The 15,684-nt window shown below is 42.7% G+C and overlaps 1 protein-coding gene across 6 annotated transcripts in view; it reads left to right on the plus strand.

Annotated features, from left to right (window-relative positions):
- The window catches only part of LOC122568149 (transcription factor SOX-6), a 322,224-nt gene that overhangs the window by 240,281 nt on the left and 66,259 nt on the right, over positions 1 to 15,684 (plus strand). Inside the window, exon 1 of one of the 6 annotated variants that reach the window (XM_043727548.1) lies at positions 3,273 to 4,151. The exons of the other annotated variants lie outside the window; for them this stretch is intronic. Within the exon in view, the coding sequence (XP_043583483.1) occupies positions 4,135 to 4,151 (17 nt within the window). The 5' untranslated portion in view covers positions 3,273 to 4,134. Of the gene's footprint in view, positions 1 to 3,272; positions 4,152 to 15,684 lie in introns of those variants that run through there. 6 annotated transcript variants of the gene reach the window in all.

Genomic DNA, 15,684 nt, shown 5'->3' on the forward strand with positions numbered 1-15,684 from the left:
CAGTAAGCATGTCCACGTGGAACGATTCGTCGAACGGGATCAAATGCGTTGCGAGATCGTTCGTGATTTTACGGCTCTCGCGTCAGGCGCTCAAACACAATTAACATTTTTTAATAGTTAATTAATCAGCGTTCCACGGCCGAGTCGATCTCGAAACACGGAGAAACACGTAGTATACGCGGGTAGTCGGCTCCTCTTTCATCAGAAAACGCGTGTATACGCGTCTCGAGTGCGGCGTTCAGCGTTCTGAATCGAAATAACCTTCGCAAAACGATTCGAGGACCACATTTTGGGGGGAGGCGTGCACGTAGTGGCCCAAAGAAAAAAGCGCATCGCCGCGTTTTGTGGCCGTCGATAAAAAGGCTGCATCCGCGAAGTGGACGAACTTCGTTGCCTCGCGGTACACGTGTACGAGAGAGCGTGTACACGCGTGTAGGATGGCGCGCGCGCTCTTGAGCGTATGCGTTCACGTGTACGTGTCTGTTCTGTTTAGCTCACCGGTGGGGATGGTAAGGGGCGCAAGTCAAGGGTGCATTGGTGCGGAGGACGAGCAGCAGCCAAGAGAAGAGGGGGAGTGGGTTTTGCGGAGGACATGAAAGGGATGCGCGCCGACGCCATTCTCGTCCATTCCTCTCGCCGCGGTAGGAACAGCGAGGGTGGCACGGGGGGTGCGCGCTACGACCCTCACACAGTGCCAGCGTAAATGTGTACCTGTGCGTGCGCGATGAGGACGAGACAGGATATTCTATCTGACACTGCCACGACGAAGGCAAATGCAACCGAGAGATCGAACGCGACTCGGCTGAAACTGAGCGGCGAGAACGAAGGAACCCTCGCCGGTTCGCTCGCTCTGACGCACGTAGGCTTTGAGTTGGCAGATTCTGTGGCCGCGTTTGAGTCGTGGACTTCGCAGGATAGACGCGGGAACACGTCAAGTTTTTTCATTTCTTCTTCTCAGAGTAAGAAACGATGAACTTGATGATATTGTTGATTGTCGATTTTTAGCGTAATCATAGATTTTCATAATCTTTCTTGATATTTCATTATTGTTTTCAGTATCGTCCTAAATTGTATTAGAATCCTTTTCGCCTTTCTTTACGTAGAGAAAACGAAAACTAAATCTCCACAGACTTTTTAAATAGTTTGTGGACTAAAGCGCTGTCTGGTTGCAAAACTGGATAGATTGCCAATTTATAATTTGATATGTAAAATTTGTGTTCGACCAATTAAACCATTAAAGGGTACAAAAATCGACGATATCTTTGAATGTCTATAATACGGTCATCTACCTTATCTCTTTAATATCGTTAACAATATCAAAAACGCTCGTAGCAAAGCCACATAGCGAGGCTCCAGATTCACAAAATCAAGCAATGGCGCAACCGCACACCTGCAGAGATTTCTACCTGACCGAGCTGCAGGGAGCAGCGCCGGGAGGAGGTGGAAGAAACGATCCAGGGATGTGGGCGGACAGCTCGGCGACAACAATAAGCATTGTGATTTGCGCGGGTGTGCCTCGACTCTCATTGGTCGGCTTCCACCACCTCCACGGCTCCGTCGTAGGGCCGTCGCCGGCGGCCGGGGGTTGTGCCGCGACCGCCGCCTCCGACCGAAACAATAGACAATGCGCAGCACCGCCGCCGCCGTACCTGATCCGACGGGATTCGAGCGCCAGTCGAAACGCCGGTCGCGAGCCATTTCATTCGCCAACCCGGAAAATCGAAGGGGACTCGATTAATAGTCGTTTCCCAATGTCGAACCAGCTACCTTTATTGGAGGCTGGGTTCGCAATGGGGTTGGAAGAGAGAGTTCATTGTAATCGAATGTTTCGGAATATGAAAGGTTTAAGGATGAACCTTTGGTTGATAATAGGGAATTGCGAGATTTAGCGAGGCAGTAAAAATTTACATTAATTTGTTTTATAATTTATGTACGATGCGCACCTACATAAATTTAAGAACAAGCACCTATTCCTTCATACGTAGAGGATATATCTGAAGTATATGCTACAAAGCGATAACTCCTGGAGTCGCATTTAGAATCCTATCCTAGAAACCACCTCGAGTACGTAAGTTACGTTTACCAAGTAGGATAAATAATGTTTGGACCCTGTGCCAGGATCGCAAGCTCCGTTAAAAGGCACGCGTTACGTCGCCGGCGTTCACTGTCTTCGCGTGCCACGTGATACGCGTCGTTCTCTCCACTTACCCTATTCATTCGCCTGGAAAGGGGGAAGCGAGAGTTTCTGCTAGGTATAAAGACGACGAGGAAAAAGATAGTCGAGAAGCTAAGAGCTGAGGCAACATCGAACACGGCAGCGCTACAGCGTACGCTGCCCATCCTCGGCGATACTACTACGCCCAGCTCGGCGTCCGTGGCTCGTGTCCTCGGAAAGGGCTGGCAGGGGGTGGGAGATCTCGTTATACAGACTAGGGAAGGACAACGAACGGGGTAGGGGGGTCATACGGGAAGAGGGATATCGGCGGGCGTGCACAGGTGAACGGAGATCCTCGCGAAAACCCGACGACAACGAGCGTCGGCGCAACACGAAGACGACAACGACAACGACCACTACGACGACGAAGCGTACGTCGACGACAGAGTGGCAGCGCAGAGAAGCCAGAAACGAAGGCGTAGACGAGGACGAGGACGAGGACGCGAACGAGGACGACGCTGACGGGTCGTGGCTGTGCCGCGGTGGTGGTAGTCTGGCAGTGCAGTGTCGGGCAGAGCGCGCGCCTTCGCGTGGGTGTCAGAGGAAGAAGGCGGGACGTACGCCCGAAAAGGGGCGTGGCGGGCAAGAGAACCCGCCGCCGCCACCGCCGCCGCGGCCGCGCGTCGGCCCGTCCGCTGCCGAGCGACCGCGACACGAAACGAACGGCCACCGGTGCGACAGAGAAAGGGAAAACCGCTGAAACGAGAAAGAACTAACGAACGTGCCACGCGACGAACAGAGACGACTTGATTCGCGTCGACTAGCGATCGTAGTAGCGTAGAAGAAGGAAGGGGCAGCAACGGCGGAGTGCGAGCAAGCGCGACGAAGAGGAGGCGAGGCGGGTAACAAAAGCAAAAGGAAGAGGGAGCGAGCGCGGGAGATCGAGAGAAAAGACGAACACAGGGAGAACAGTAGCGGGGAGGCGAGAGTGGCGCAGCGCGGGCNGCCGAAGCGGCGCGGAGTGGCGCGGAGTGGCGCGGCGCGCCGCGCCGGCCGCCACCAGGCAGCGCCTCCGAATCTCATCCCGTTCGGTCCTCGGGGGCTTCAGTCAGTCAGCCGACGCTCCGAGACGCGGTGATTATTCCCATTGTATGCCCGCTGCTCGAGGGGGGGTTTCTTCCACCACTGACTCTCGTTTCCTCTCTCGCTCTCTCGCCCTCGCGGCCTACTGCTGCTACCGCTACCGCTACTGCTGTTGGCTGCTGTTCTGCTGCTCACCGTTGTCTACGTCGTCGTCGACGCGTTTCAGAGCAGCGCGTTCTCGCGCGTTGCAGGCATCCGCGATAGTGTCGAAAACCGGGAAACGGAGCGTCGGTGTCGATCGTAAATTCGCTCTCGATCCGCGACCAACAGTCGTTCTTAATCTTCTTACTTGTTCTTCTACCGTTCCTCCTCGTCTTCCTCTGTTGGACTAGGGAAGATCCGGGCGAAAGACACGCGGATCAACCGGATTTCCAGCCGTGCGTGCGTATGTGCGCGCGCGCGCGCTCCCTCCGGAGCTACATCGATCTTCCTGTCTTCCTGCGAGTGAGAGATAGATCGGCTGTTACGTCGCGACGGAACCTCCGCCGTCACCAAGAACCATGACGTAAATGCGTGTTTGGGACCAGCCGGCGTTTACGATCGTCCGAAGACTGGAGTACTCTGCGTACGCAAGAATTCTTATCGGTTATACGTGGTCGACCAGTGAAACGATTATTCTCCGACTTCGCCGCATCGAGTGCTGTTTGACATCCGATCTGTCGATCCGCGGCACAGCCGACACATGCTCGTCTCTGCAGCCTCGGATCGTTGGTTCTCGTTCAAGTGCCGGTTCTGTGCGGGGGTGTAAAGTATACGTATATATTTTGTAATTACGTGACAAGTGCCACGAAGACGTCGAAGGGTAGTCGAAGCTACCAGCGCGCGAGCAGGATGATATGAGCACGCTTGGCAGGTGAGTGAGACGCACGAGCACGTGACCGCGTTGCGAGAACGATACCGGTGTACCGGCGACGGTGTGTATACTCGTTACTTCTGTCACTTCCCTTTCTCACTTTCGATCCCAATTGACAACCGCCTTTTCAAAATTTAGCAAATCGTCATCTACGTATACTCGCTCTTTTTGTCAGCCACTCTTCAGTTTCAAATTAATGCCACGTTGCCTACGATCCTTTGAAGCATTATTTACAAATTATTCCAAACGTGTGCGTACTCTCCCTGGAGCACGCCGCTCAGCGTAATCTGTCCAATACTCGAACGATAACGGTAGTGGGGCGCGTGTGTGCGTGGCCAGCGTGTGTTCCTGCCAGACAGCCCGTGTGCACACGCAGGGCCATGTGTTCCCGGCGAAAGAGGAGATCGACAGCGAGAGAGAATCGGGAATACGAAGAAGGGTGGCCGAGAAAGAGAGGGAATCGTGCACCGCATCTGACCCAGTGACCCTCCCTTGACTGTGCCTGTTTCTACCGTTTCCCCTTAATGCCGCTACCCTCTTCTTTGGGCTTCTCCAGCTCCTTCCTGCTCTGTATCGTCGTCGTCGTTGTCGTCGTCGTTGTCGTTGTCGTTGTCGTAGCCTGTGTCCTACGCGACCCTCCCAAAAATCTCGAACGATTTCGTCTTTCCTTCTCGGTCAACCACTTGACGCACTCTACAAATCCTCTGTCTCCGCGTTCAACGTGTCTGAACATCTTGTCAAAAGGGGACAGCGAATGATCCCTGGGAAATAAAGTCGACTTCTTCTCTGGAACGTGACCGGCCTCGCATCTTAGGAGAAAAACAGAGAGAAAAACGATTCTTTTGCATGGGATAGAAACACGAGTGTCGATGGGATGATTATCACGGTGACAGATATTTAAACGTATTCGACAAGTGGAGGATTTTCACGGCAGATTTTAAGTTTGCTGTTTCTAATCGTCGAGTGTCATCTCGTGGAAAGATTCGTTTCAATTTTCCATCTTCCGGTTCATGGATAGGCAGGCTGTAATACGCTCGAGATCGAAAGTACGCGGCCTGAAAACGTGCAACGCGCGAGCTTGCCCCGCGTCGACATCAAAGGGTAAAGTCGCTGGTTTGCATAAACAGCTAAACCGGAGCGCGAGGGGACGCCGATGGGAGCAGGATAAATCTTTCATCGTGTCCTTAATTAAAATCGGTGTAATGGTATTTTTATTGTAGAGCTACTCGGGCTACCCTTTGCGTTTGATCGAGTTTCATGACAAATTCATCGCCGAATCGAAACTATTTTCCGATGTTTGATGATTTCCGTATCTTCGAACGTCTCAATGCTTTTGATACGTTAACCATGCCCGTGAATAATAATCCATGAAACAAAGTGTTTGCGAATTATTATCGAGGTTTCATAAATACCACGAAAATCCACGTAGTAGTATTTTTATCGGGCTGCCATTAAACTTGTGCGTTGGATCATGTTTCTGAACGAATAGACACATCGCGAATTCCGAGTGCAACTCTTTTTGTCGCTTGATGATTTTAATATATCGATAATCATTATTACGAATAATAAATCGCGAAACAAGATACGCAAATTATTCCCGGTGCTCCGTAAATATCATGAAATTTCGCGTAGACAACAGACAGGCGTTTGCACAAGCACGAAACTAACATAGGATGCTACAGCGTCGCGAGGTTAGTTGGGCTGACTATCATCCCAAAATAAAACGCGACTGTCAACGTTGCATTGTGTCTACTGAACAGTTGAACACAATATCCGTGGTTGTGTCAAGTAGAGACAAAATTCCGAGAATCAAGCAACATCTCTCTACTCTATCTGTCTACTCCCACAGTCTCTACCCTCGCGTGTAGTGATATTAGAATAGAGATGTGGACGAAGTATATCTCGTACAACGTACACAACGTAAGGAAACACGAAACAAAAAAGTTTCCAGCACCAAGAACATCCGAAACGGAGCTTCGGGGAACGAGTTATTGGACGTGTCTTACACACCGTAAAATTACTACTGTCGTGCCACTAACTCCTAGCGTTCTTCGTATGGCCCCGTGCAACAATCGCTTTCTTGCAAGAATTCGGCTATTAAAAGGTTTGTTTGGTCTTTGCGAAAGTTGAAAGAGATTAGACGCGATCCGGGATTCATGCGTAATATACATATTGTTTGGATATAAGATTGGAATGGAGGGAGAGAATTATTGTTATTGAGTCTTTGTGTTATTTGATTAGACGTGTAACAGTTGCGCAGTCTACTTATAGAGATGTCGGTTCGCTGATTTAGATATTGAACAGATGCTAGAGTATAGAGGAAGCCGATGAAATTAAGTGGAATTCGAGTTAGGTGTGGGATTTATCGATTGGAAAATTCAGGTGGGACAGTGGTTGGCACATGAAATTTGACAAGTGACAGAGATTGGTTAGCGTTTAGATGGAATCTGAAAATAGCTAGAAGTTGATGCGAATATACCTGATTAAAAAGCACGAAATAAATGTTGCTCATTCTGCGATACTGTGATTAATTAGGAAACTTAAGAATCATAATTATTTTGATCACAATCGCCAAACTTGATACTCACGTATTTTCTTACATTATACGATATATTAAATTATATATTTAACACACGAAGTGATTAAACGATAAAAGTAAACATAAATAGAATTAGTTATCCTAATGCGTAAGTGTCTTTCATCCTATGACAGCTTTTATTCAAGAACAATTATTGAACAATTCTAATATTCTTACAACTTGCCTTTTAAGATCAAAGAAGAATTTTTAAAATTAAATCTCTTCTTAATTTCTTCTTCAAACTTTCAGTTTTCTTTCACGCAAAATGTTTCTATTCCGCTGTAATTTATCGCGACACTGTACCCTCGCGTTTTACGGTCATCGTCTCTTGGCTCCAATCTGACAGCTTCGATAACCGAAACCGTACAAGACAGAACAAAGACCAAACTACAAGAGTCTCTGAATAATTGAATTTCAGCGAAATCCTGCACTATTCTACGATATTTCGTTTTATCGATCACTCTGAAGCGTCTTAATAATCAATTAGCCAGGTTTCCGAGCAAAGCCCTGTTACCCTCTCCGAGAATAATCCGCGGATTCTAGGTGCGCACTGCCGAGCGTACGCCACGGTTCACGCCAAAAATACCGAATAATCTCGAGAGGAGCGTGATAATTAACAGCGAACGCATGGTGTCGAGGAGCGTTCGTGCAAAACGCCTCGTGCACGCATTGTTGCACGCGCGTTGCATAATTAGGATGTACCGATCGATAACCAAGCGAAAATGAAGGTGAAAATGAAAAACCCAATCTAACTATACGAATCTCCGCTTTGTCTCTATTTCTCCATTATTCATTGTATTCTACGATATCGACTTTATCGAATCTTCCAAAAGGCACCGTAGATATCGGTTTATTAGTCCCTGACGAATGAAAGCGTCTCTGGTAGACGATCGAAGAGGTCGAAATAAATGATTTCGATTCCTAATTAGGTCAACATCGGTTTCTGTTGCACTAACTCAAACTCGCTCCAAGGAAGGGTAACAGACAAAGGAGATGGTAGCGGAGGAAGCAGAACGGAATCATGAAAGATCGGTCCTTTTCTGCGTGCTCTTCTGCAAAGATTCGCAAAGATGCAAAGTATCTTCAGACACGATACATCACATGTACGTGCTTTACGATTCTGTCGTTCTTTCTATTCGTTCAACGGGCTGAATGAAAAAAAAAATGCAGAGAAAAACAGAAGATAAAGGGAGGAGAAGAAGGCGAAAAAAACAAAGGCCGGAAGTAAAAAAAAGTACATGTGGAAAAAAAGAATAAAGACACGTTTCTTTACGTAACGCCGCGTTCGCAGCAAGTGCGTCCGTTTCTGCATTTTTCCGCGTCGTTCATCAGAGTAAAAAGGCGGGAAAAAATGCGAATGGAAGAGATCAAATGACTACACAGAGACAGACTTTGTTATCGAAACGTTTCTATATCTCTATCCATATTCATCGACCGCCTTTACATTTGTATGACCTCTCAGTGCGCGCCACGCGTAATAAATGCCCGCGTTGCATGGTTTATTAGGCCCGGCAGCCTCTCTCTCTCTCACTGGACATATCATCAACCTCTGATCAATGACCAGAAACAAGATACCTGTGTGCACGTACGCGTTTTGCTGGCCGCGGTAAATAAAATGATGATAACGATGCTGTAAAAACCGCGGCTCTAATCGGCCGCGTAATGTTGCAATGGCCACGCGTTTTAGTTTGTCGCGCTCGAAACACTTGAATATCAGTTACGAAGATACGTGAAACGTATAAAAGCCATCTCGTTTATTTTTTTAATTATTTTTCGTTTCATTTCAAAATATTGCGTGCAAACGCCTTGATAATGCTTTATAAGAACCATAATCTAATCTCCAACCGCTTACATAATATTAGAATGGCATTATCTTGCGTTCCTCTCAGATACGATTCTTCGAGACGTACACGTAATGTCGAGACTTCCAATAAATTATCGTGCCGTTTAGATTTCCTTGCGAAAACGTAGAACTGAATTTTCTTCGATTATTATTACACTATGGATGTTTATCCATATTCATATTTTCACGAACGTTTAGCTCGTAACTTGTAAAATGTATTTGTTTTATTGTAATAAGAAACTTGTTGTTGTTATAAAAGAAAATTTAATAGTATTAATAATCTGTAACAATCGTAAGCGAGTTTTGTGTATCCACATCTGAAATATAGAGCATACGTAATTGGACAATGCTTCGCAACAAGTACGTTTTAATTGACAATTAGTCTCGTGCTGTAATAATATTAATTGGTCTTGCTCTCAAGAATATGCTTATAATTCATTAGCGTGACTATAGTTAGCGATTAGAATCGTCTTCGTTCTGTTTGACTTCGAGAAATAGTAGCTTCTTTCCAACTGTAATATCTACGTCTGAAGCATAGAAGGGGCCGAGATAAGAATGAGACAAAGGATTTAAAGAATTTATAGCGAGGACACTGATAATTGGAAACTGGATTTAAAAATTGGCATTATATTCGAAAATGACGAATATAGTATACTTATCTAGAAAAAATCACGATTATTAAGAGTTTCCAGAAAGAACGTAACTCGCATCTTTGTAAAATATCGGCGTATACTTTTGGTGCTCGTATTTAGTGATACAAAATAAAATATAAGCTTAGTTTCGTTTAAGCGGTTTCATAAACTGCGCATCGAAGATCGCTGAATGCATTACGGTCGAACAAATTTGAATTGCAAAAATCATGTAGGTCATATACTTTGACTTTCGTCTGTAACTTAAAAGTACGTATTATTCTAGTTTTTTTTCCTCAATGCGTAACGTAAAGAGTATAATTATACCGATAATTGACAATAATACAACAATCTAATCGCAGATTAGTTGTATGACGCATTGATTATGATATTTAAATCTGCTGTATAACGTTTTCAAACTTAAAACTCCATTTTCTTGTCCATTTAACTTAAAATGTCATCTATCAGTATAATAACTTTGCAACCAGAGTTGCTACAGTATCCACCGATAAGATCGATTATTATTTCTTAACTTCATATTTGCGTTTAAATTATGTCGCATCCTACGATTAGATAAATACCGTTCATTATTGTCAAATTTTCTACTATTTATCTGCGTGATAGCTGTTTAGAAGATGGCAGACTCTTTAAAAATCCGAAATCATATCTCTTTGACGTTTTCTTCGCTCCTTCGGTATTAATACATTGCCAATTATTCGAATTGTTTGTCTTCGTATTTGTACAAACAAGTGTAAAAGAGTTCCGTAAAGTTTCATGCGTTCGGTACGAAACACGAAGACAAAGTTCATCGTATCTATCCATAAACGTTATGAAATGAAATTTTTTACAACGAAATATTACTTGTTACAAATGTTACAATGTGTTAGATTATGTGGAATATCTGCGATGTTGAAGTGACGAATGTTTATTTTCAAGTAGATGATTTTTCTGTTAAAAAGATAAAACAAACTGAAGCACAACAAATAGGAATATTTCTAAGTTTCGCATTATACGCCGTTATAACGTTATAGGACAATTAAAATGTACTGTACTTCATTGAAATACCAATTAAACTATCTGCCAAAGCTTTCAAAATGTATAGTACAATTGGTATCAGCAATTGACGAAATATCGATCCTTATTCCAATAAGCTCCAACGCTCGCGAAAAAATTTAGTTGGTGAAACGAGGAGCGAAACTCGAGAAATCGTTCTATTTGGCGTGAAATACGTGGACGGGTCTATAATTACGTGTGACACGTCGCGTCGGTCCATACGAAATCAGAAACGTATGCATCGTCTTCACAATGTTTCTCGCGCGATTGCGTCACAGCGAGGCGGATAAAACGCGCGCGCACGCTATCCTCAAAGTGTCAAAACGTGCGAGCGCGGCCACACTCTTCGTGTATATCTTCGTCATTGGCGAAAGAAAAAAAGTCACGATAACGTGGTCCAGGCCGTATCAACGAAAAGAACACACGAACCGTTGTTGCGCAACCGGCGACTAACAATATGTATAAACACTATACAACGGCAGAGCGTATCTCTCGCGATGATGCTCGCGCGAGCATGAAAATATATTCATGAGATAAGAGGTATTCTTGTCGAGGGAAGAAGTTTAGGAAAATGAAAGAGATTTTATGGGTCAACGGGGGATAATTGTTGAGAATTTCTTGTCACGTGGCTTAATGAGTATGATGCTCGAAAAATAGATAATTAAATTTTCGAAAAGATGTTCTACTTCGTTCGAATTTTTCGACTGCGTCGAACCTAATATGATCCACAGCGATGAATGCCTAATACATTGATTAACAGCATACGGGCAATCGAAACTTTGCATTAATTCGCACGCCATTTTTTCGCAGATGCTCGTTAATGAATAACCAAGTAGATAATCGAATGATCGTTTTACATGATATCCTTTTAATCTGAAAACGATATGTTGGAATGAAAGAAGATACATATACGTGAATGATAATTAGATCTGATAGCGCGTTTGATATTGACATTATGTATGTATCTTGGATAATTATAGAACGTATTAATTACAAATTATTTCCTATGAGTTATTGTTTGTTGCTTAAATTGGTTTCCATTTAAATAAATTGTATGCGATTAAAAATTCGAAAATCTGATTCTTGTTTAAATTACAATTTCAGACGATTTTTCTAATCTGATTTCCGTATGGTACTTCTCGGCTTAATATGGAAATATAAAATGGTATAAAAATTCTCAGAATATCTATGAGATAACATTTACAACCTTCAACTTTTCAAAGCCTTTATTTTTTCATAAAAAGTGCAACATTAGTCAAGAATAAAAATGATGTCACATAGTGCAAGCCAATCTAATATAGTCCTTTATATTAACCTGTATTTCTATTAATTCACAGACTTAATCTAGAATAATATTCTGTATTTAACTTCCTCAGACACAGAAATGAAACGTTTTTACAAAAACACGTGCGACGTAGCTTATGCATTTTAACGCGAGCATGAGACATCCGTACACAAATATAACGTACAGAGCAAATCCGTCCTCACGCAACTCATGACTTTTCCGTTTTTTCGATCCGAGCTGAGCTTGATCATACCGGCGCCGACGAAAATCTGTCAGCAGTTAAAGGTCTCGTCGCGCGGCTAATTAGCCTGAAAACAACGGCAAACTTTCAAAGCAAAAGAGGAGCCGGGGAAAAGGTCTGTGCTCCAATTACGACGTTTCCATGAGATCGATGGATACGCAACGACCGCTTTTTTACCGTGATCCCAAAGACAAAAATAAAAAAGGGAAATAAAATAAAACAGGGGGCAAAAAGAAAGAAAATTTCCAGGCTGCACTCACGTTTCCGTTTCTGCTTTCATCGACGCAACGCGTGTGTGTCCTGGTCGTGAGGGCAAATAATCGTCGATCGCTCAGCGGATACGCAATCGTTGATCTGGTTCTCTGTAAAGTTGCGCAGGTAGAGACGTTGCAACGATTTAGAGAGAGAGAGAGAGAGAGATCAGGATAGATTAGAGTAAGTAATGAAAATATTCGGATGTTAAAAAGTATGCGTGTTTATTTTTAATATCTCGCGAGTTGAAAAAGAAAGAAAAACGAAACGAAGGCAGAACTTGCGTTTTGATGGATGAAATAAGGAGTTTATTAATTCAGGAGCTATGCCAAACTTTGGATATACCAAACCGTACAGTGGTATTTAACTCTCGATCAGTTGAGTCATTGAAGATCACAATAGTACTGGTTATATTTAAGTTGAGTTATTTAATATTAATTCTAAAGTATTCTATATTTCACACGATACGTTGATGCTTCCTATCACGTAAAACATGGAACACAAATTAGAATCAGGTATTTTAAAAGCTTGCTCCAATTATACTAATTGAGGAACTTAAGATTAAGAGCTAGACAGGCTGCTAAAGAGAATGGGAATAGCATCGATACGAAGGAGGCTTCTAAATTGCAGACCAACGAACGGCACGAATTTATTAGGCAAGCCTAATACAATGATTTTGATCTCGCTTTTGATAATACTCGTGTACGGGACAATTGCGTATGGGAGCGCAGGATTGTCATCGAGAAATCGTACGACCTTTTCTCGGAAGGTAATGAGGTAAGAGGCCGATTACTCTATAATCGACGTGCTCGTTGTGCCGTTACAACCGAGCATCCGTGGCACAATATGTTAGTGTAACAAAGAAATAGAACGAGATCTGTGTAGGGTAGTGATACCATGGTATCAATGCGCCTTCGAGTCTTTTGTAACGCCGTGGTATCAATGTGTTCTTAGTACCTTTGTGATACCGGTTAAAGCAATGTTGACGAAATGTTAGAATTAATTTTTTCATAAGTATCATCGTATTGTTGGTGAGCTGTAAATGGTTTTGAATTTAATTTTATAGAAACGGCGCAAGAAACAAAATCGTCAATACGAAACTCGTTGTCAGTTCATTCATTTGCAATTAATTTAACAGTAATCACCGTTTCGTTTTCTACATCTGCATCTATAGTTTGTCCATAAAATTTGTTCAAATTCCGAGTCACAAAATACGCACATTGAATCTTCTAACCCTAATGATATTAGTACATTATTAAAATTGCAAAAATATTTGGAAATTTAGAAATAGTGGCGTAGAATATGAATATATAAGTATGTACGTAACTTACAGAGAGATGTAGAAAATTATAAAACGAAGGTTGGTTACTAAGATAAAATGTTAAATATTAATCCTTTGATTTTGTTTTCATTGAAGTTCCGCTGATGAATCGTACTGCTATTAATAATTCTTCGTTGGAGGATATCTCTGCTCATTTCATGCATATTTAAAAGGGTCTAAATTACAATCTGCCGATACTTCGGTGTCATATTGCGCTGCCACCGCGATTGCTTTCGATTTATCGGTGTAATAACTTTCGAAGACTTCCAAGCAGATATTGATTATTCATACACATGCGATGTTGTACCGCTTCATCGAAGATTGATTTTCGTAATTAATAGAAAACACAGCAAGGCTGTTTCTATTTTGCATCTACCACCATCTTCCTCGCCATCGATTCGTTTCTAATGGAAATTCATATTTTTATATAAAACGATCTACACGATCGTGTCGCTGCTTTATTGTAATTATTAATCGTTCGAATTAATAAAATTCCGATAAAAATATGATATTACTGCAATTGTGAAGTCACAAAACCAAATGACTACGTAGTCTCTTAATACTTGCCACATTCTTGCATGATAATACAACAATAAACGAAACAACGAGAATTTCTTACAGCTAGAAGTTGGCTTATTCAAATCAGAAATATTCATTCGTGATAAATACAATCTAGCTTCATGAAAAATATCTAGGATCATGTAGAAATTCGTAATAATAGGTCCTATTTATTGAAAGGGTAGAAAGATTTGCAAAACCAGACGATAAATTAACCGATAAATTACACGCAACGCGTAAATATCTTTTAACGTGGCTTTTGTTAGTACGTGTCGATCCGATTAAAAGGCTAAGTGTTTCGAAGTTACGACATACCGGGCCGGTTGTGATGTGGAACAACGGATTAGGTTTAAAAATAAACGAAATAATGTACTGCAGCGGGGAAAACAGATGTCGCTTTTCAGCCACCGGAATAGTGACTTTCAAATGCGAGCGGCGAAAGCGACGCGTAAATATCATTTATCGCCGGCTGTTTTACCAAAAGTCATCTAAGACGGAGCTTTTTCACTGTCTCGAGTCCTCTCTCTCTCTCTCTCTCTCTCTCTCTCGTGAGCAAATCGTCCGTAGCACGGAGAGTTTAAAAATTGCGCAGCCTTGTTCGAATATCGATGACAAAGCGTTCGAAGACGTACGCATTAATAAAAAAATATTTTACCGCTGCATTTAAGCGAGAACAGAGGAATGATTATTCGGTGATGTTTTTAGCAGAGTAATCGAGATAAAGGAAACAGGAAAATATAGAATAAACGCGAAATATCCATTGACAAATATAAAAATTTAACGTTTCCCTCGACAATTTCCGATAATTAATCCCCTCGATTGCCATAGGTAGATATACATAATTCGCTTAAACGAAAACATTTGAAACTCCAAAAAATTCATAGTTATTTTATCAACGGGGACAGAATTATAGGAACTAAAACAACATATGGCTCGAAACAAAAAACGACATTCGAGTCGAGTGGAACTATTTCTTAAGATACGCGATAAACTAAAAATTCGATGAAAGTAAGAAACAGGAAGTTGCATCTCAATAGCAGCTCTTGAAAAAACGTTTGAGTCACTGTCTCCACCCCAATCCTTAGCAAGGACAAGGGTACCCACGCCAAGAAGTCTATCAAGGCACACAAGCACACAGTCGTATATCCAAAGCAGATCGCCTTTCGTATTCCCTCTACTGTAAAGTCAGCTCTATCGAATCTTACTTGGAATAGTAATTTGTGAAATTCTAAGAAACCAGTGCATATTCTAGATGTTACAACTTCTTCGTGCTATTTAAGATACTTCCATTCAAAGCACTATCGTTCCAAGAAAGTTACTCATTTTTATGATATATATTATACGTCTACAAAAGTTTTCAGGATCTTTTTATTCCTATACACATAGGCACCTTACAAAACATAAAAAAAAAGCTTCACAAGCTATAACCTTTATTTAAGTTCCTTTTAATAACGAAAGATCAAACTTTATCCGAATTAATTTTCTTACTATATATAAAGTTGCTTTTATGTGACAGAATTTATGACACGAGTATGCATAATATTCGTGCATACCAACGTCACCGTACTCTCAACATCGTCTCAATTCGTACAGATTAGTTCCACATTCCTTTGGCCTCGCAGCATCAACGTTCTAACATTCATCTCACGAAGATAAAAAGCCGCATTCTTTGGTTCAAGTAGCGCACGCACGTGGCCGTTTTGATCCGCGACGAATTTTCGTTCCCTTGACTGCGGTCCTTGCCGGGCGGATCCGTATCCACGCGGGCCGACA

Source organism: Bombus pyrosoma, linkage group LG6 (genome assembly GCF_014825855.1).
Source record: "Bombus pyrosoma isolate SC7728 linkage group LG6, ASM1482585v1, whole genome shotgun sequence".
NCBI lineage: Eukaryota > Metazoa > Arthropoda > Insecta > Hymenoptera > Apidae > Bombus > Bombus pyrosoma.